Source organism: Oxyura jamaicensis, chromosome 1, assembly GCF_011077185.1.
Source record: "Oxyura jamaicensis isolate SHBP4307 breed ruddy duck chromosome 1, BPBGC_Ojam_1.0, whole genome shotgun sequence".
Taxonomy (NCBI): Eukaryota; Metazoa; Chordata; class Aves; order Anseriformes; family Anatidae; genus Oxyura; species Oxyura jamaicensis.
Genome location: NC_048893.1, coordinates 202,775,602 through 202,796,307, shown reverse-complemented (window position 1 = coordinate 202,796,307; position 20,706 = coordinate 202,775,602). Strand labels below are relative to the sequence as shown.

The 20,706-nt window shown below is 49.1% G+C and overlaps 1 protein-coding gene, 1 long non-coding RNA gene and 1 other non-coding gene across 4 annotated transcripts in view; 2 read left to right on the top strand and 1 right to left on the bottom strand.

Annotated features, from left to right (window-relative positions):
• LOC118176950 overlaps window positions 1-20,249 on the bottom strand; it is a 21,632-nt gene extending 1,383 nt beyond the window's left edge. Inside the window, exons 1-2 of the long non-coding RNA XR_004755605.1 lie at window positions 20,057-20,249; window positions 5,711-5,715 (exon numbers count right to left, since the gene is read on the bottom strand). This is a non-coding gene — a long non-coding RNA (uncharacterized LOC118176950). The remainder of the gene's footprint in view (window positions 1-5,710; window positions 5,716-20,056) is intronic.
• Window positions 1,294-20,706, top strand: part of FCHSD2 (FCH and double SH3 domains 2) — a 141,993-nt gene continuing 122,580 nt past the window's right edge. For both annotated transcript variants that reach the window (XM_035343767.1, XM_035343760.1), the window contains exon 1: window positions 1,294-1,391. In XM_035343767.1, coding sequence (XP_035199658.1) covers window positions 1,336-1,391 — 56 coding nt within the window. In that variant the 5' untranslated portion in view covers window positions 1,294-1,335. The remainder of the gene's footprint in view (window positions 1,392-20,706) is intronic.
• Window positions 18,640-18,711, top strand: TRNAP-AGG. Its single transcript has one exon. It is a non-coding gene; the product is annotated as a tRNA-Pro (tRNA).

Below are 20,706 nucleotides of genomic sequence, written 5' to 3'. Positions count from 1 at the left end.
GGGGGGGGCGGGTAGCGGTTTTGGGATGCGTGCGCCTGGTCCTCATCGTGATGCTGCCCGGTCTGGGGCTGCAGTGGGGTGCCGGAGACGTTTTGGGGCTGGTTCCCAGCAAATATATGGGAACGCGGGGCTCTGCCGATCCCACAGCGGCGTCGGGAGCAGGAATCTGCCGGCCCCAGCTCCCCGGGGCCCCACGAAGCCCTCGCCCCGGCTCCTTCCTGCCTCTCGCCCTCCGGCCTGACAAAAGCAGCGCCCGCCGAACGCTTCTCGGTGCTTTTTTAGGGTTCCTTTTGGCGCCTTCTTTACATTACAGCCGCGGCGATCCCTGCCCACGTCGTGTCACTCGAGATTATTTCCATCGCAGGGGTTTATTTATTTTTAATATTTTTGATCAAAATGAAAATGCTGAAAAGTTCCCGTTAAAAACAGAGCCGTTTCCTGCCTAAAATCTGGGGTTCGCATGCGATTCTCCCCCCCCCTTTTTTGGTGCGATTTCCCCCGTTTTTTGGTGCATTCCCCCCGTATTTTGTTGTTTTGCACGTCAGTGCCTCCAAGACGTGCCGGCGTGATGGCAGGGGGCTTGCTGCTGGGGGATTGTCCTCGGTGTTAAAGCCGAGGAGGGTTTTGCTAGCCTCTAGGATCTCCGTTTCTTTTTCCTGTGCCTGGCCGGGGAAGGAGAGGGAGGTTGGGGTCCTCCTCCCCTCCTCACCGTAACCGCGAGGCGTTCCCGACCTCCCCGGTGCGCAGTGGCTGCGGCGATGCCGGCGGCGGCTCTCCAGGCCGCCAGGAGGATCCCCTGTGATCAGCGGGGGGTTTTAACACCCAGATCTCCTGTTTTATTAAAAATAACCAACAGAGCAATCATCCCCACGGGGCCCTCCTGGAGCCGAATCGTTCCCGGTACCTGTGCACCTCCCTGCTAAATGTACACGCGCCGTCACTTTTTCCCCCTGTGGCCCAGATATTTTCTTTCCAAGCTTTTTTTCTGTTCGAAAAAGCCGTCGGATGCTCATCCTCCTCCCATCTCTCGGAATAAAATGGCCTTTTCATTAATCTCTGGGCACAAGCGCGAGCTCCTTGCGGTGTGTGAGCCTGCTAAGGTGACAGCGTGCGTCGGATTCAGCCCTTCTTGGTCCTGCCTTCTTCACTCCGTGCCTCAATTTTCCTCCCAGACTTGCGATTTTAAAATAAATGAAGGGAATCAGATCTCAACGGGGGGAAAAAAAATCACACAAACTCTACAGAAGATGCATAGGGTCTGTTTTTTTTGTTTGTTTTTGTTTTTTTTTTTAGGTGAAAGTCACACAGGAGCTAAAAAACATTCAGGTTGAGCAGATGACAAAACTCCAGGCCAAGCACCAGGCCGAATGCGAGCTCCTCGAGGACATCAGGTAAGGCTACAGAAAACCCTACCGAAACTTCCTTTAAGATCCAGCTTTTTTGGAAGAACGTCGGAGTTACAAAACTTCAGGAACTGACGATGGAATTTCCTCCCTGGATTTCCTGCTTTCGGGCTGTTAAAAGTTTTGACACAGCTGGAAATTATAACTGCAGCTAACACAATGCAAACACTTCTTGCTTTGCTTCAGTGGGGGAAATGTTTGTTTTTTTTTTAAAGAAGTTCCAAATAACCCAGAAAAAGCACTGTTTTTTTTTTTTTCAGCAGTGCTTCTCCCTAGAATAATTCAGACTTGGATTTCCCGCCTGTAAGAGGCTGTTACAATTATTACCGATACATTAAAACCGCCGATGATTTACATCTCGCTCGAAGGAGCTTTGAGCAGCAGTTTTAAACAGATTGCCTCTTTTTTTGTTGTTTAATACCGGCAACTTGCAAGATATTTGCATGTGTGATTTAAAACTCCCTACAGGTTAAGAGCAGTAGGGGAAAAACTGCGTGACACCAACGGTGCGGTGGTGTTATTTTTCTTATTATCCGTGTTAACTAGTGAGATTGCTTCTCCTTAACTTTGCCTTTAATGAAGTACGGAGGCAGTGGCTGCCCGGCGTTATACGGAGGATTAATCATTGCTTTTGGAGAGGATCGGTTTTGGAAAACCCATCCTAGGATGGGTTTGCTGTGGAGTATTCGGCAGTGCTTTCCCGTGAAGTATCCTCTTTGTGGCAGTGTGTATCCCACCCGTTAATTAAATCAGGCTTCGTGCTTTATATTGCTATATAAAAGGCACACGTGGCTGCTCTGACGGATGCCGTGCCGTTTGTCTCGCCGTCACGACGTCCTCTCCGAATAAATCAGGACAAGGCTTGAGCCTTCCCTCCCCTGTTTGCCTGCAGTGGGTATCGAAGCACTTCTTCTGTCGGGGAAAGATCCCAGCCTTCATCTCCTTAGATCAAAATTATCGTCAGTGCAGTGTTTTACCAGCAAATGCTGAGGAATAACGGACAGACACATCTAAGGCACTCCCCCCCCAGATAGAAGGTTGTTTTGAGAACATCAGGGCCGGGTCCCGTTGCTCTAGGTCAGGTTTTGTTAGCGTTTCTCCTGTTCTTCAGGCGCTCGTGAGCGCTGCAGCCCGTCTGCTGAAAGGTGGCCTGAGCCGGTGGATGCGAAAAGAGGAGAACGTGAAAGTGTTGGCTTAAAATATTTGGCTTTAATGCGACTTAATTGCTAACGTTAATTTGTGGATTAAGCGATGGGGTTAGCGTATTTCATTCATTGACGTGCTCGCGAGGTGGCCGTAGTCTCGGCTCGGCGTTCCTGCTACGAGCAGCCCGGGTTTGCAGAAGCAACCCTGGATTTACAGATCAACCACCCTTCCAACGTGGCGCCGTGTGATAGGATGCGACAGCTCCGTCGTGCCGATGATTCGTTCGAACATCGGGTGGCGGAGCGCGAGAGGACGGGGGAATTCTGGCTTAAAAACGACTGCTGGGGGAAAAGAAAAAGGATCTTAGGTTGTGGTGCCGGGACCTTTTCCATTTGCGCCTAGCCGAGGAGGAGGAGCGGGGTTTTGGAGATGATGCGGCGCTGGTCCATGTGTGTCAGTGGTGGGAGAAGGTTGGTTTTGGCTTGCTCATCCCGCTCCTCGTGTGCCTGTAACTGCTAGAACCACGCACAGGACCCTTTTGTCTCTTGAATGAAGAGTTCTTTTCATAGAAATCACCCTACCGCTATCCCCAGGTCTTAAATTTGAGCTGGATGCCGCTCGTTTACCAAAACTTGAGGGACTTGGGGTCCTTTTGTCGCGCCGTTCGATCTTTCAGGCGCGGGCAGGGCACAGCCTCGTGCTGGTTTGTGCTGCTCTGAGCTCTGCTCAGCTGCTGCAGTGGCAGCGAGAAGCTTTGCGTGCGTGGTTTGCGAGTTGGTGATTACGAATTCACATTTCCACATGTGAAATTGCTACAAATGATTATCGGGGATATTAGCCTAGAAACGGAGGCACTGACATCGCGTACGCGGTATTTACAAACCCAAGCGTTTGCCTAGGCTTTAACGCTCTTAATTACGTTTTTAATACAATTTCGGGCCGGTTTCATACAAGACTTCAAATATTCTGTAATGAAGAAGAGACGCAAGGAAAAGATCAGAAAGTTCCCTTACGAGTTCCAGCAAAAGACGTCCATTGTCTGGCGGAGCAGGAGCGGGTGGCTCCTGGCAATACCCCAGATCATAAACATACTTTTCATTCCAGCAGCTTTGATATTTTTTTTTATGCAAAACCGAGCGCCGTTTTAAATGTTTATGGTTTGAAGGCTTGAGCTGCGCCGTTTGGAGGGGATGAAGGCTGAGCCGCTGGTTATTCCCAACGGGATTCTTCTTGGTCGGGGCCGGGGCCTACAGGTGTAACTAGATTTTTCTCCGCAGATACTTAATCTCCTGGAGGGCTGCACATACCCCAAACCGCCGCGGTTAATTAAATCTAAAACACGTCGTCTTTGTCAGCGCTAACGCCGCGTTTTGCATGCCGAGGGTGTAGCTTCGGGTCGCGGAGGCCGGGAAGAAGAGGCCAAGTATTTTGCTTGGGGAAAGCACGCCAACAATTGACAAAGCTACGTGCAGGTGGTTGGGTTCAAAGCTTCCGTGGGAGTTGGACAACCTTGGGCACGGCGTAAAAATCTCCTATTCCTGAAATCCCTAACGTCCGCGTTGCGTTTTGACAAGACTCTAACGCGCGATGCGTTGTGGAACGCGTTAGCGAATCGGTTTAAAAATACCTCTCTGTGCTTACGATCTCAGTTTGGCTCTCCGCGTTGTGCTTCTTCGTACTCGGTGCCGGGGAACGCGCGGAACAAGCGCTTCAGGATGCTTTCGGGATCCTTGGCTTGGTTTCAGGCATGGCGTGTGTTTATCTTCTGTAGCTCCCTGCCGCCACCACAGGCTTTCATGTGGTGGATCCGTGCTGGCGATACTATAAAAAGATTGTCCTTCTGCAACCGTGGTGGAGAAAGGTGCTTTTTTCCCCCCAAAAAAGGTCAGCCTAAGCTTTCTTGCTGTGAGCTGGGCATCCTTTGAAGCTTCTCCATGGCTAGAAGTACTTCCTCGCTCTGTCCACTCTTGGCTTCTACTAGGGAGCAAGTTCATCTCCTTTCCAAAGGCCAACTGGGTTGTGAGTGGCTGAATTTCTCCAAGGCGTTGGCACTTTTCATATATTTTATGTTGGCTTTAGACGTTGCGTTATTTAATTGGTAAATGTAAAGATCTTGGCGTGATCCACGTTTGGGTTTGGCCTTTCTGTAAGGGACGTGCGTGCTACCGGCTCCCCAAACTTGGTAGGTGATGCTTGCTTCACCTTGGATGTCATCCCAAGGCCTGGCTTCCAGAAGAACTTCTCGAGCCTCTGCAGTTTTTGATGGTACGTTCTCAAAATGTCTTTTTTGTCTTCTTTCCTTGCTTTCATGCTTTGCCAGAGAGAACGAGGCTGTGGTTACGTGGTAGTTTTAATCCGCTCTGACGTCTGGGCTGCTGCGGAAGGACCGGCTCCGCTCGCCAAAAAATTTTGCTGTCGCCCCGTAGGATCATAGGGATTCTCGTGGCTGGGTGAGCCGTGTGGATTAGGGAGTTTACTCCCTTGAAAACTCACCTTTCCCAGCTCTCGTCCCCAAAATAGACCCTTTGTAGATAAATCCATCCCCTGGTGCTGCTGGCGGTGTGGGCGTTTCTGCTGGCGGGAGAGGAGCGAATGGCTGGGGAAGCAAATTTAGTTCTTCATCAGTTTCAACTAAATTCCCAGTGCGGAAGGACTTGCCCAAATCATAGGCTTGTGATCTTTGAGCGTCCCAGAGATGCTTGCAAATATGTTCGGGTACTGCCTATGCCTTTCTCTCTTCTGGCCTTGTGGTTCCTCCCTCCTTAATTTCTCTTCTCATCATTCAGTCCAGTCTCTCCTCGAAAGGTCTGCCGTCGGAAGCTTGATCCCTCCTTCCAACCAGGCAACTCGTTTCTCTTGTTTTTCTCCCTCATTACTTTCTTTATCTGGTTCTGATTGTGACTTTTAATTACTTCTTGGCTGTCACATCTGTTTCCGAGGGGATTTTGTTTGTGCTCCCGGTACGAGGACGGCGCTTCCACACCTTGAACATCGCTTCCACACCTCGAACATCTTGTCTTGCCTCTGTCCTAACAAGCCTGGGTGAACAGGATGGATTTAAAGAAAAAAATACAAAAAAAAAAAAGCAAAACAAAGGAAAAACCAAACCAGAACATGAATGGATGTGTGCCTGCAGCCAGCTAGCTGGTGCTAGTCGTAACGTGTCCTTTTTCTGGACTGAGTTAGGCTCTCCCTAACCCAGCTGCGTGGAACCTTTTGCTGGCAATATACTTTGTACTCGCCGGTGGAATTTGCCTCCCGCAGTCGCGCTGACTCCGTCGGTAGGTTCCTGATAAGGTTTATGGCAGCGCTGGCTGGGACTCAGCTCACTGGAGGAGAAACCAGCCGTGGCTCCAGTTTTCAATGCAACAAATCAGATATTGCAGCCGCAACCCCGGCGGCTCAACACGGGGAGAAGTCCCGTCGCGGTACGGGAGGTGCTGCAGGAGGAGAAGTAACTGGAAAATAACGTGTTATCAGTATATGGACACTAAGACATGTGAGGATCCCGTCAGAGATCCTGAAAAGTTAGGAGAGAGCTTTCCTTTCCCTGCCCCGAGGCGAGGTGGTGGTGAGGAGCTTACCTCGTCCTGTTCTTCCTGGTCCCCAGCTGCAGGGAATGCAATTCGCTCGCCAAGTCTTCAACCCCGTCCTGGGCTCCCGAGCGGGTTTGCCTCTGGATAGGGGGGGTCTGATAAAGCCTCTTCTAAATTCCCCTTCAAAACTTCCTCACTGCAGTGGCCGGGAGGCTTTTTCATAAAGATGCCCTCTATTTTTTTTCCTTCCTACTGCTCAGAAACTTGGCCTTCGCCGTCACCTTTCCTTTTCCCTCCAAGGTCGCTTGCTCCGTCCAGCAGTCCTGATGTCCGTGGCTTTATTTAACGCGGAGCAGAGCGGCTCCCTGTGCCGACAGGTTCTCATCTCTGCAACTTCACAAAGCAGAAGACAGCAGAGCTACGAGGAAAACTCAAGAAAACAGCGAGGACAACATTATATGAGAGTGGTTTGACTCACTGGGAAAGGATTTCCTTGCACAACCACTAGATCTGGAGGCTTATTTTTTCTTTATTTCCTTAAATCTTGCAATTTTCTTCGGAGTTGAATGCATTTCTTGCCTCTCGGGGTCATCTTTCCCACCACTAGTGACTATTGGAGTACCGTGAGTTTTTTTTTCCTCCTCCTCTCTCCAAGCTCTCTTAACGAGTTGAAGGCAGGCGGCATAATTCTTTGCTGGAATACTCAGAAATTTCAGCTTTTTTTTTTTTCTCTCCAAACCCAGTGGAGTTGCTTCTGAATCGTATTCCAGTTCCAGATGCCACAGGGTCTGCGGTCTGGGCACGTTACCTGTAATTAGGCAGTTAGTTAATGAGATCCTCACATTCTTGACGGAATTAAAAAATCTGGTGATGTTTTGACTGGAGCTGTTTGAGGGAAGCTTGGAATGCACTTTAAAAAAAAAAAATAAAAGAAAATGTTGCCTACTGGGTGTGGAAGCCCAAGTTTTGAGTAAAGAAAAATAAGATTCAGTATAAACATAGCCACAGTGTAAGGATTGAAGCCGATTTTGGCAGAGTGACATTGAGAAATGGACCACGCTCCCCTTTGTCTTTAATCCCTGGCATGTAAAACGCGATGGATCTCCTGTTCTGATATTTCTAACCAGCTTCCCAGTTTTTTGGTGACCTGCTGGAGGTTTGTTCTTAGTGTCCTTTGTGTTGTTTTTTGTAGCAGAAGCAGCGATTTCAGAAAGCGCCGAGCCGCTTCTTACACGCGTCGGGAAGAAAAATTAATATTTTTCTCCACTTCTTGGCTTTGAGGCTTGCATATGAACGAGCTCCGGTTTAGGGGAGCGATGCCAACGCTCGCTCTGGAAGCCTGAATTTCAGGGCTCGTTTCTTTACGGGCTTTTTTTTTTTTTTTGCACTACGCCTTTAGGACGTGTTTGCCTTGGAAGATAATAAAAAGAGGATTCTGCTGCTAGTACAATGCACGGTTTGTTTGCTAGGCGCTGCGCTGTCAGTTTTGACTGAACGCCTCCTTTTTCAGAGGGAATTCTCCACCTTTCAGAGGTGGTGGCGGTTTTCCTTCTGGCTTTTACCCGGTATCATTCCCAGCAGGGTTTTCCTTGGCGGAGTCGTGGCGAAATAGAGGTGGCGGTACAGGTTGGATGGTGACCGTGCGAGGAGGAGCTGGCGCTCAACCAAGCTACCCGAGCATCTCAAAATACGGTACGGGCAATTTAAAGGAACGCCAAACCCTTCCTGGGACCCGCTGGAGCAAACCCTGCGAGCAGGGCTTTTCTCTTCGAGGGGCTGAGCGGTGTTCATCCCAGCCCCTACCTCTGAAACCTGGCGTGGAAGGGGAACGGGAAGGATGTCCAGGACATCTCACAAACGTCACGGTACTGGAAAGGGGAAGGGCATTCTTATCATTCCAGGAGCAATCAGCGTAGCCTGGCTTAATTCCCTACGCGCTTTGGTTGTGTTGGTTTCGTCTCGTTTGGTGGGGGAAAAGGGTTATTTGGCTGGTTTCGCGTCCTCTGCCAGACGGGGCTTTCAGCCTCGTGGCTAAACCTGCGCAGAGGCTTCGCAAGGTCAGCCTGAATGTCTCCAGAGAAGGGCATTATAAAATAATAAGAATATAGATATAACAAGAATATAGAAAGATGCCTCTGTCCTAGGAGGTTTGCATGGCGAGAAGAAGGGGATAGCCGTTGCTCCATCTGAAGTGGGTATATTTTAACCAAAAGGTCTAACTGGGCTCCGTCTGCATCTCGTCTCACAAAAGCTGCCTCAAATTGTGTGAATTTTCTCTTAATATTTGGACTTGACGCGACTCCAGGAGCTCCGGATCCAAAGGGAACGGCTGGTCTGGCCTCCCGTCGGGACTTGAAGACCTTTGCGCCTGTCGAGGGCGAGCGAGTGGGGAAGCTTGTCCTGACAAATGAGGGAAGCGGTGTTATCAGATCGCACCTCCCGTGCTCGTGGTGGAGGTGGAAGTAGAGAATTTTTGGGGCAGAGGTTGCCGTAGGGTGGTTACCTGACTGCAGCATCGCTGGGCACGCCGTCCCGGCTGCTCCCTGAGGTCAGCTGCTGCTCCTGGGGGGGCTTCTTACCTAGTGCTGCAGCTGTCAGTTCAGATTTCTGATTACTAAGACAAAAAAAATAACAAAAAAAGTTCATATTGGAGTCAGTGAGCTTGTTGAATCTTCCAGGTCAGTCATTCTGTATAAAAGCACACACAAAAAAGATGTCCTGTGCCCAGGTTTGTAAACACGGGCTGTAAAACCCTCTCAGCTTCGGCGTGAACCACGGTCATTCCAGTCTAGGTGCCCACAGCAAAAGAGTTTTGTAGCAGCTCAGAGCAGTGGGGCTCTGTGCGTGTGCTTTATTAGGCTTTAAAATTTTCTTAACAGCTTGCCACAATGAATCACAGCGTGCGTTAAGTTAGTCTTTTGGGTGAATTAATGCTGCGAAGAGTTCAGTTGTATTACTTCAGAAATAAAGGCAATTTTGCCAATTAACGTTTGGGGGGGGGGGGGGGGGAACCACAAAAACTCTATTAAAATCTATTTTTTTTTCCCGTGTGCTACGGTAAACGGGGATGTTTTTCCTAGATGTGCCCAAATCCTTGATGTTTGGAGCCGTTCCTTGCCAGAGCGCTGTGAGTTGGGTGAGATATTCCCTGCTCCGCGTCCGGGCGCGTGCCGTCAGGCGTGCAGAAAACCCAACCAAGCCACGATTTATTTTCCTGAGGGTATGACACCCTGAGGTGATCCCAGATCAAAAGCACTTTTAAAGGTGTTTAAACAGGAGAACGAGTGAACTTGGGTTCCTTGCGAGATGTCCTCGGCGTTATTAGGGATGGCTGGAAAGCTGAGACATTGCACAAAACTGGTTTTGAAGGAGGAAATACTTTGGGTTTTAATTCTGAGATTGAGAAAGAAATGAAGGCCTTAATTATTATTGTTACTATTTTTTTTTTAATGGAAACAAAATTGACCAAAGCATTTTTCAGGCTTTCATCAGTGTAGTAAAAGAGTTGTCTTCCCTTGAAGTAATTCTGACTTTCCGTCGTGAAACGCGTACAGAGGATTCAGCAGCCTGGCGTTGCTACAAAAAAAATCAATACTTGCCCATTTTTCCTTAAAAAAACCACCCTGAGCAGGCAGGGAGGGATACCAGCGGGCAGCACGGTGGCGTCTGACCCTCTGCTTGCTGCTTCTCGTGCCCTGGGTGCCTGTCCTGTGTGCGTGCAGCCCATCCTGTCCCTGGGAAGTCCCACTTTGGATTTGTCATCTTTATCTTCTCCCTCTTTTTGCCGTTCTTCCCGAGGTTTTTAGTCCACGGAGCTGTTGTGGGAGGCACGGCGCACAGGCGGAGCGTTCACGTTTTCTATACGAGATCTGCTGCGGCGTTGGCATCCCCCAGCCCTATAAACACACCGTGTATAGAGCCAGAAACACCACTTTTGCTGAATTTACCTCCAATATTCGGTTCCATCCAAATTAGAAGAAAGAAGGAACAGACGGGGAGGCCCAGCGAGTGGTTTTTATCGTAAATCACAACAAAGCCTGGATCTTTGAGTTTATTTTCCCAGCTCCTACGGCACTCGCACACGGAGATAAGCTAATTTATTTTGCTGGCAGTCCCAGACCAGCGGATGCTCTTTAAAAACAGACGTGCCTCCAGGTACCTCCCCAGCGGGAATTCCTCTCCCTGCTCCGCCTCCGTCCTGCGCCACGGCTGCTCCCCTGGCAGCACCGTTCCCGTCCTCTTACCCGGAGGAACCGCCGTGGTTTATCCTCCCCAGTATCGTTTATCCTCCCCAGTATTGCACGGGAGGATGGAGGCACGCTCCTGGCGGTGACGGGGGCATTAAATGGGACTGGGCTTTTGGATCGGGGTGGTGCTGAGGTGGCACGTCTGTATAGCAGACCTCAAGCCAGGTAACGTGGATGAGCGTGTGCTCTAAGAGCTGGGTGTTCTGCTTGCCAGGACCTCAGAATTAACAAAATGCCATTCTTTTCACTGAAACTATCCTTGGGTTAATTGCAAAGGTTTTTATATCAGGTGATTTTCCTTTCTCCACGCAAAAGCAGGCGGTGAGTCTACTGGAGGTGACCTTTGTGAAACTTGGGGAATCCAGAGGGTGAGGGGAAGGGTTTTTATGATCATTTTTCAGCTGTGCCAGCAGAAAGGTAGGTGAACTTGTCGTCAAAAAGATTGAAGGCTCGTGATTTGATTTCCCTTCTCAATCTTTGGGCAGTCTCATCTTTTCCTTGCTCTGAAAGGAACTCGGGTCCCCACAGAGCAGCGTGTTAATTTATTTGGGGTACTGCAGTGCTTTCTGTAAGTAACGTCTTTGGGTCTGCTGGAGGAAGCTGTAGCAATTCCTTGTATTCCTCATTTTCCCGAACAGTTTGGTGAAAGAGCAGTGCTTTCTGTGAGCAGCTGCAGTAAGTCTAGTTTGGATTTGCTTTTTTCGCTTAAATCCGAAATACACAAAACCTGGCGAAGAGCTCGGAAGTGGAACAACGATCTGGGAGGTGCTGAGCCTTCGCGTCAGAGCTTTACGGATAGTGATAGACGTGAAATGCCTGGGTTCACTTCGGGCATCTGATTATTTTTCCCCGTGGGGAAGGCCAAGGAGCGCTTGATGTGACGCGGTGAGCAACGTGCGGGCGTTCAGAGCAGCCTTGGCCTGAAAACTTCGCGTCTGTCAAAATTACGCAGGGCTGAAGTGATGTCTGTGGTGCTCGCGTGGGTTAGAAAAACCTTCTGAGATATTACTATTTGTATAAATCTATGTGAAAGCAGGTTTGGGCCAGTAGCTCTGAACCTTGCATAGAAAAGAAGGATGTATAATCCAGTTTTTGCACACGTCTGAAGCTCACGCATTTCACCAAGGCGGCCAGCATCCATCACTTGGAAGTCTTCAGGGTTTTGATGCCCCCTCTGGGGGAACCTGAAGTCGAGGATGGTGGCGGTGATGCTGTTCCTGACGTCCTGGGGAGAGCTGGGCTTTGGCCAGGCGCTTTCTGTGCCCTGCAGGTGGTTTTGAACACCAAGAGATGTTATCAGGAATCCAGACACATCCAAACACTTCTCTACTCTCCCGTGAGCGAGCTGATGGAGTGGAAGGTGTCCGTGCCCAGAACTGGATGACCTTTTCAGGTCCCTTCCAACCCAAACCATTCTGCGAGTGCCTGAAACAGATCTGCCCGCTCCACAAGTTGATCTGCTGACCCTTTCAATTTTTTCTTTCTATAATTAGCTTCCTACCTCAATGTTACACTAGAGAAGGGCTGGCCCCTATTTTGTTGACCTAGCTAGATGTCTGAAACAGGCTCTGCCTTATCTTCCCCTGGCCGTGCTGGGGCTTTTCGATCACGAAAGATAGTCCCACTGCGTGGTGGTGCTCCAAAAAGTACCCTTTTCGTAACGGAATTTCCACTACGGTTATAATAAAACCTGATTTCTTAATTCCCAGTTAAGCACCTGAGCTGCATTTGCCCTTGGGGAGGATTATCCTTCCCCTGCCCAGGTGTTTGTAGCAGCTGGTGCTGCTGCAGGTAGGAAGCAAGGTGAAGAAGAGCCAGTGGCAAGAAGAAAAGGCTTCTTGTACTCTTTTAAAAGTCTTTTCCAAGAGGCTGGGTGGCAGTAGACTTCAAGTTTCTGCTTTTTGGGGAAAAAAAAGATGGGGCTGGACTCTGCCTGGCCCTTCTTTCCTTGGGTAGGGAACGATCAAAGCAGCCCTGGAAATGACCGCTTGGATTCACAGCACCTTCCCAGATTAAATGGGTAGCGGGAAGGATTTCCACCATTCCAGAAACGGAGGCGAGCTGAACCTGGAGAAGAACAGGCCTGGTAAGGAAATCCTAGGGCTTTTTTTTTTTTTTTTCCCCTTTCTACCCATCAGGTGCTCCGCCTCCGGGAGCGTGCTTTGTTCCTTTGCTCTTTATTGCCACAAAGAACCGTGCTCTCTGAATTTGGGGTCAGTTTGGGTGTCCCTCCTGTGGTTTCCTCCAAGTCCCCCCTGGCCCAGGGAAGATGGATGTCCCCAAATAGCCGGGAACCGAGGGATTTACTGAGGCTCGGCTGGAATGGGCGCTCGCAGTGGCAGGGATCCTCATTTTTGCCTGATGCATGTGGACCACAGCCTCTGATAATGATGTAGCGCTGAATCATTTTGGCCGGGAAAGGCTTTGGTGAGAGGTTGGTGAGGAGGAGGATCATGTAAATCGCAGTTCTCAGTGCCCGAGGGATCCCATTCCTGCGTCCGGCGTAAAACCACGCAAAATATCCACGGAAACCTGTGAACAGCAGCATTTCATCACAGCTGCCTGGTGAATCTGCCTTCTTATTCTGACATCCGCACGCGGAGCTGTAAGCTAGGTTGGTTCACCTGGCTTGTGGGGTGACGCCGCCTGAAATTCCTTCCTTTCCCCCAGTTGGTTTCAGTTGCAGCTTGTGTTCCTGCCCCGAAACCTCATAGTGAATACCCCGAGACATACCTAGAGATAATTCTTACAGTTTTGACTGCGTATTTCCAGTGAACTACTAAAAAGTGCGTGCCTTAAAACTAAAGGAAGGAAAGAAATGTTTGTAATAAACCTGGGTGGCGCCGTCAAGATCCCTGAAATGTGACGGATGAGCAAGGTAAGAACTCTGTCGCTGCCTCCCGCAAAACGTTGTGCAGCGGCAGGCTGAAACGAGCTGCCTGAATGATGCAAGGTGCCTCGGCTCCTCCGGAGTGCTGGGGTTGGGGATCAAAGGGAACTTGTCACACCCCCCTTTTCTAAAAGCTCCTGGTAGCCTCGGAATTACAACGCGCCGGTATTTCTAGAAGTACCAAACGCGTTGAATATGATCAATCAGTTTTGGGTAAGCCATAAGCAAAAATACCTTTGCGTATGTCCAAATTGCCTCTTTTATTGTTTGCTTTCCCTATTTAAAACAAAAAAAAAACCATCAGTGATAATTTTAAATACACATCAGCTAGAAAACCAGTTGTCATATTTATTGTAAACGCTACCGCTATAAAGACGACGTGCTTTTGTTACGAGGAGGGCGAATGAAATATTCCCTCTCATCAGCATCTTTCCAGGTTTTTTTTTTAAATTATTATTCTGTTTAAAGGAAAAAACGTTGTTTTAGGGTTGTTAGGCTGTCGTGTTTCTCCGATCACACGCTGGCCTGCTAATACTTTTCCGAGACAAATTGCTGAAAACATTGCCTCTGTTGGAGGCTACGAGAACCCTCTCTATATAGGGATAGAATTGATATATTTTTTTTTGGGCTCTGTTGCTAGTGGCAACTCATCCTAATCCCAAACTGTTCAGCGATGTGATTTACGGGGAGTGCGTTTCTCGCCGTTGTCTGGATTTTTTTTTTCCCTGTGTGCGTTGCTAGAGGATCATTGCTCGGGGACGAGTGAAAGATATTTCATGGTTTGAGAGAGTCGTTGGCTGCGTGGATCAGAGCTTTTTAATGCGGAATAAAATGTCAGTCTAAAAGCAGACTTGAAACTGAAACTCGAAAGAAAATTGGTTAGAAGTTTTTGATAGCTTTAGGAAGAAGAAGCTCCTGATCGAGGGGAAGGCCAAGTGCTGATAAAATCATCGACATCTCCTGTTTGAACTCGGGTCTGTGCTTGTGGCTTGGTACTTCCCAGGGAGGTGGTAGAGTCCCCGCCCCTGGGGGTGTTCAAGGCAAGGTTGGACGTGGTGCTTGGGGACAGGGTTTGGTGGTGACATTGGTGGTAGGAGGTGGTTGGACCAGGTGATCCTGGAGGCCTTTTCCAACCCTAATGACTGTAGGATTTTTTCTCTGATTCTACTATTGCACGAAGAATTCAGAAGATATATTAATTTTTAGCTTAATTGAATAACTTTTTGACTGGGTGTGTCTTACATACTGCATTAAAATGCCCCTTTCATTTTTAAATGTAACAAACCCATGCGTTAAGCACGTTGCAAAGAACACCCAGGCTTGTACCCACTGACCCGTGCCAGTTCCGTAGTTTATCTGCTCTCTGGCTCTGGTTATGCAAGGCAAATCAGTTCTCCTGTTTTTTTTTTTCTCCTTGGAATTAAATGCAGGTGGAAGAACAAATTGCCAGAGAACAGCAGCTGATCACTTTTAAACCCGTGTGCCAAGGTCGATTGGAGAAGTTTGCCTACAGAAGATAAGGGGAGCTTGCTTGGCCTTCTGTTTACGGGAGACCTGCTCTGTAATAAAATGGCTGAGCTTCAGGCTTGTAATTTGCTGCCACTCGTTTCTTGCAGGGTAGGTTAAGCTTCCTCTGCTTTAATTCCCTCTGGTTCCTCGTGCATCCAGGATGAAGACCTGTAGCTGTGTTTAGAACCAGGCACGCTTTATGTCAGGGATGGGGCTTGGTGATACCAAGGTATCGTTTCTAGCTGTGCCTCCCTTCCAGGTTTGTCAAATTCCTCTGGGATCAGTGCACGGAAATCTTCTTGCCGTTTCTGTTTTGACAGCTCAGTGAGGCGCAGGCAAGATGATGATTTAGGTGCTGGGAACGGCGTGAGGGGAAAATGTGGCAAAAAAAAAATTGAAGGTGAATGCCAGCGGGAAAAGCAGAAGGCTCCTTTTGTTGAAAGATAACTACCCACAGCTTTGATTCCCTGACTGAGGAAGAACTTTGTGTTTTACTCTATGCTGATATAAGGTAGAAGCAGATTTTCTGCAAACTGGCTGAAATGTCTTCTGCTTTAATATTTCTGATTACATTCAAGAGCGTTTTCCTTTAGTGTACTTTATCGTATTTGAGAATAAGTGGCTACTTAAGAATAAACATTCCAAAGGACAAACTGTAGCAAACCTGCCTGAAATAATTAGTTGTAGTGGCAGGAAAAGCATACTTCTAATTAGAGCACGGAGATGCAGTTGGTGAGTTACTGTAAACCCTCAGCGTAGCAGGAGAGGAGTAGGAATGCGGAGCAGGACTCCTCAGGATGGTGAAATGTTCTGTGGTGGCTGAATCGCCGGGGAATGTTTGTGTACTCGGCTGTAAAAGGGCTGGGCAGATATGGCAGCTGCTATTTGCTTGGGGAGAGCTGCTGTTTGAAAAGGGAGACGTGTGTCGTGGTGAAGGATGCGTGAAGGAGAGAAGAGCTGCTTGAGTCGTCGGTCAGTGCTGTTCTGCAGGGAGCCGTAGTCAGAAGGGCTGAATATTTTCAGGATTGCTACTGAAGAGAATGCAAAGAGGATGTATGTGAAAATCAAGGTTAAAGAAAATCCACTTTTTTTTTGCTTTTACACTTGTCAGAGCACTGGACAAGTACGCTGAGGTGAGGGGTGACTTGTCAGTGAGCCGTAGGAAGTGTGGCCTGCAGTGAGGCGGCTGAATTTCTTGATGTTAGAGATACCTCCTCCTTAGGAGTTTCAAGGTGTCCTTGGCACATCTGCTGAGAGCAGGCAGGCCTCAAGTTGATTCACAGGCTCAGGTTGGAAGGGACCTTAAAGATCATGACTCCAACCCCCTGCCATGGGCAGGGATGCCACCCGCTAGATCAGGTTGGCCAAGGCCCCGTCCAACCTGGCCTTGAACACCTCCAGGGATGATGGGGCATCCACAGCTCCTCTGGGCAACCTGTTCAGTGCCTCACCACCCTCTGAGTGAAGAATTTCCTCCTCATGTCTAATCTAAACCTATCCTCTTTTGGTTTAAGACCGTTCCCCCTTGTCCTGTCATTATCTACCTGAGTGTAAAGAGTCCTTCCGCGTCTGTTTGATAAGTACTTTAAGTACTGAAAGGCTGCAATGAGGCCTCCCTGGGGCCTTCTCTTCTCCACGCTGAACACCCCCAGCTCTCTCAGCCTTTCTTAGTAGGAGAGGTGCTCCAGCCCTCTGATGATCTTTGTGGCCCTCCTCTGGACCCGCTCTAACAGCCCCACATCCTTCTTGTGCTGGGGGCCCCAGACCTGGATGCAGGACTCCAGGTGGGACCTCACAAGGGTGGACTCCAGGTGGGTCTCATGAGCCGAGATGTGCTCTGATAGGAACATTGATGAACATCTTTCTACGAGACCTGGGGAAAAACGGTGTGTGTGGTTCTCCAAGCAGAAAAGGCCCAAGCAGAAGTGGCTGGCGGCCGATCTTACGCTAACCTGTCAGGCAGCAAGGTTAGCTGAAGGTCGGAGAAATGAAGCCAAGCCAAATCTAAGCAGAAAAACTCTTCTAACAGTGATGCAATGTACTGAAAACTGGACAGTAACGTATTTTAGAGGTTAATGAGTGGTACAAAGTCTTCAGGGGGAAGGATGGTAGTAACAGTGCTGATATCGCTCCAACCCAGCATGGAAACGTGTGCACTGAGGGATCCAGACTTTTGCTCCCTGATAAAAATGCTGCTGACTTGCTCATACTGTATCAAATAAACCTGGAAGGTTAAAGAGTGCGTATATAGCTACCTTTCTAGGAAGTGATCTGTTTCATTCAGATAATATAACAATAATTGAACAAAAGTGTTTCATATTTTTAAAGCCTTGTATGAAGGCTGTTATTTGCCGTGATGTAGCATCTGGTGACTTGTGTTTTCTTTTTGCATGGAGGGGCTGAAAACAAAGCTGGAGCGCTCTAATACTGTCTTGAAAGAGATGGAACGAGGTCCTGCTTGCCTACATTTCCTGGATTTTGTCAGCTGCCTCTTTTTGCCAGAGCAGAGGCATGGGGTCTAGTCTTGGAGGCAGCCTTGGTTTGGCTGAAATGCAGGGTTGTCGAAATGGAAGCCAACTAGCCCAAAAGTGATGGTAGACAGAGCTCTCCCCACTGAAGTGTCTTTGACCAGTGACTTCCAGGTGTTCTGATACCGGAAGGGGTTTTTATAAAGGAATATATTCTTTTATATATGCTCAGTCGGGTGGAAATTGACCTCCTCAGCACGCACAGGGGAGAAAACATTATGCTTCTCTGCCTCCAGAGCCTTCGAACCATTTCCTTGTGGGGATTTCTGTACCTCTTCTATTTTCCAGGTTGGTTTGGGAAGGAAATGTCCCCATAGCCTGCTTGGACAAGAAAAAAATCCCACTGACTAGTGTAGAATATCTAAAATGAATTTGTCTGTGCTTTCTCAAGGCAGTTGAGCCAGTTGGATGGATGGGCGCAGATGCGTAAGCTCCTTTGCCCTGTTCTTGGAGCTGGCAGTGTCGGCACAAAGGTAGTTGGAAAAAACAGATTGCTCGTTGTGATAAAAGCATTGCAGTAGAATTAAGGCTGTGTTCTTTGTCCTGGGTGGTTTTTGATGTGTGAAATACCACCAGCATTGTTTGATTGGTGCGAGCATGATAGGTGAGCAGAACTTGTGGCAGGAAGCATCTTATGGCTAGAAGAGATTAAAATAAGCTGCGTGTGCTCACTAAGGCTGCTTCCTCAGACTTCTGTATGTCGATGTGTCAAATAAGTTTCCTTTTATTGATGTTTATCAATGGATCAATCTTCTGTGATCTTCGTATGTCATAAATAGAAGAAGCAACGCCCTAACACTGAATGCAGATTCAGCGCTGTACAGATTTTCAATTTATACTTTTACTTGAGAAGGAGGTAGCGTCAGGGTTTATCTTCTTTCACATGAAGAGTCAACAGGAAGAGGGTGACTGCGCAGACTGATGTGCAACAGTTTTAACTCACCTTTTGACCAATTTATTGTGGTTTTCATGATCAGGTTAAGCCAGTCTTCGGTCCGTGCTGCTGCCAAGTGGCAGTCTCGGGGCTGTGTGTTGCTCCGTTCTTCTTTTTCTGTGTGTTGGAAGCAATGTGTACGTAGCTGCATGCAGTAGGTTGCTGACCTGCCCAGGAAGGTTGGGGGGTTTGGAGTTTTTTTTTGGTTTTTAGGCTGTTTTTTAGTGCTCATCAGGTCCGCCATGACTTTGCAGCTGGCTGCTGAGGACAGGAGGAGGTTACTGCCGGTTTCGGTGGAAGCACAAAGCCTTCTCCAGAATCTCTCGCTGGTGTAATTTCAGCTGTGCAGTCCAGGCTAACGTCACTCTGTAAGGCCACTTAACCGACTTGCTTTGGTTTTCTGTTCTGTAAGGTATCATTTGTGTTCAAAGGGGTAATTTCACGGTGGCTCGTTGGTCTAGGGGTATGATTCTCGCTTAGGGTGCGAGAGGTCCCGGGTTCAAATCCCGGACGAGCCCTTGTTTTATCCGGACAGACGGGAGAGCAGTGTGCCTTGGCAGCCAGGAGGGCCAACTGTACCCTGGGGTGCATCAGGCACGGCATCGCTAGTTGGTCGAGGGAAGGGATTGTCCCGCTCTGCTCTGCGCTGGTGCGGCCTCACCTCGAGCACTGCGTGCAGTTCTGGGCACCACAGTACAAAAAGGACATGAAACTGTTGGAGAGTGCCCAGAGAAGGGCTACGAAGATGGTGAAGGACATACAGGGGAAGATGTACGAGGAGCGGCTGAGGGCACTTGGCCTGTTCAGCCTGGAAATTCCTTGTGGGTCCTTTCCAACATGGGATATTCTATGAATTTTGAAAGCGCAGCAGCAGTGGACTTGCTTCAGCTTACCTTTAGCTGGGTGGTGAGGGAAAGAAGGGTAATTATCTTCTGATACATACATTTTTTGCTTTTTGCTGATGCCGTGTCTGAACTTTACATAAACGTGAGGAAGCTCAAAGAGCTTTCCAGTTGTCTGTCAGCTATTTGTGTTGAACCACAAAGCTGACGGTGACTTTTGATGCTGTAGGCATTGAAACGGTTCTGTTACTGCCTTCCCACGACAGCGTTGTCTCTGTTGAGACAAGTTTCCCTTGGAAGAGGGAAAGCCAGTCCTCGGTGCACTGATGTGAACTCCCTACCCTACCAAAGGCTCTGGTTTGAAGCCATGGGGGCTGTGTGATGAAAATTGCTTCTGATCGTTCTCCCTCCGTTGTGTGCAGTGCTTTAAGTCACCTCTTTGAAGTGGGCACTGCTCTTCCTTTTCTTTGAAGAGCCACACATGCGCTTGCCTGCTGGAGAGGACCTAACAGGAGCCCCCTCATTAGAAGCACGTTTCTCATTTGAATAACCTAGCTTGGTGCACTCCAGCTGCTGCTTCTGAGGTGTGTGTGTACAGATAACTTGAAATCGGTGCTTTTCTGTAAATATAATTCATCCTTCAGATGCCTGGGATTTCATGCATATCATTTGAAACGCCTCAGTAGTGGTGATTCTGCTCAGTGTAAACAAAATAAACGAAGAGGAGGCTGTTACGCAGCATCCGAGAGTCTCGTCGTGATGAAGCATTGTGGTGGATTAATTATGGCTGCAGGTAGGTCGGCTTTGTCTCTGCTGGATGTGGAAAGGGAATGTTAATGCAGCCAGTCCCTGCCTATACGGGGGCTCCTGGAGGAGCAACGTTGTTAGTGCCACACCTGTCCTTAAATTAAGAATCCGGCTAAAGCACGTGTTTAATTATATGATAGTGATTTGTTACGGTGTGTTTCCCACCCTACTGGGGAAAATGGGATGGGGCCTTTGGGGAAGTGATGAACTCAACAGGGGTAGTGCAGCCAGCAGGGGCAGGGAGGTGATCGTCCCCCTGTGCTCTGCTCTGCTGAGGCCGCCCCTCGAGTGCTGGGGTCAGCTTTGGGCCCCTCACTGCCAGAAGGACATCGAGGCCCTGGAGCGTGTCCAGAGAAGGGCTGCGAAGCTGGGGAAGGGCCTGGGACACAAGGCCTGGGAGGAGCGGCTGAGGGAACTGGGGGGGTTGGGGCTGGAGAAGAGGAGGCTCAGGGCAGAGCTTATTGCTCTCTGCAACTGCCTGAGAGGAAGGGGGGGGAGCTGGGGGTCGGCCTCTTCTCACAGGTAACCAGTGATAGGAGCAGAGGGAATGGCCTCAAGTTGTGCCAGGGGAGGCTCAGGTTGGCAATGAGGAGACATTTCTGCTCAGCAAGAGCGGTCAGGCCTGGGGACGGGTTGCCCAGGGAGGTGGTGGAGTCCCCGTCCCTGGGGGCGTTCAAGGCAAGGTTGGACGTGGTGCTTGGGGACAGGGTTTGGTGGTGACATTGGTGGGAGGGGGTGGTTGGACCAGCTTTTTGCTTGCTGGGGACACGGAGCTGGGATACCATGGGGCAGGGCCCACAAGGACACCTCAGCTGCTGCCAGAGGTGGCCTTGGCCGTGGTAAGAGCAGCGGCTGTACACGTGG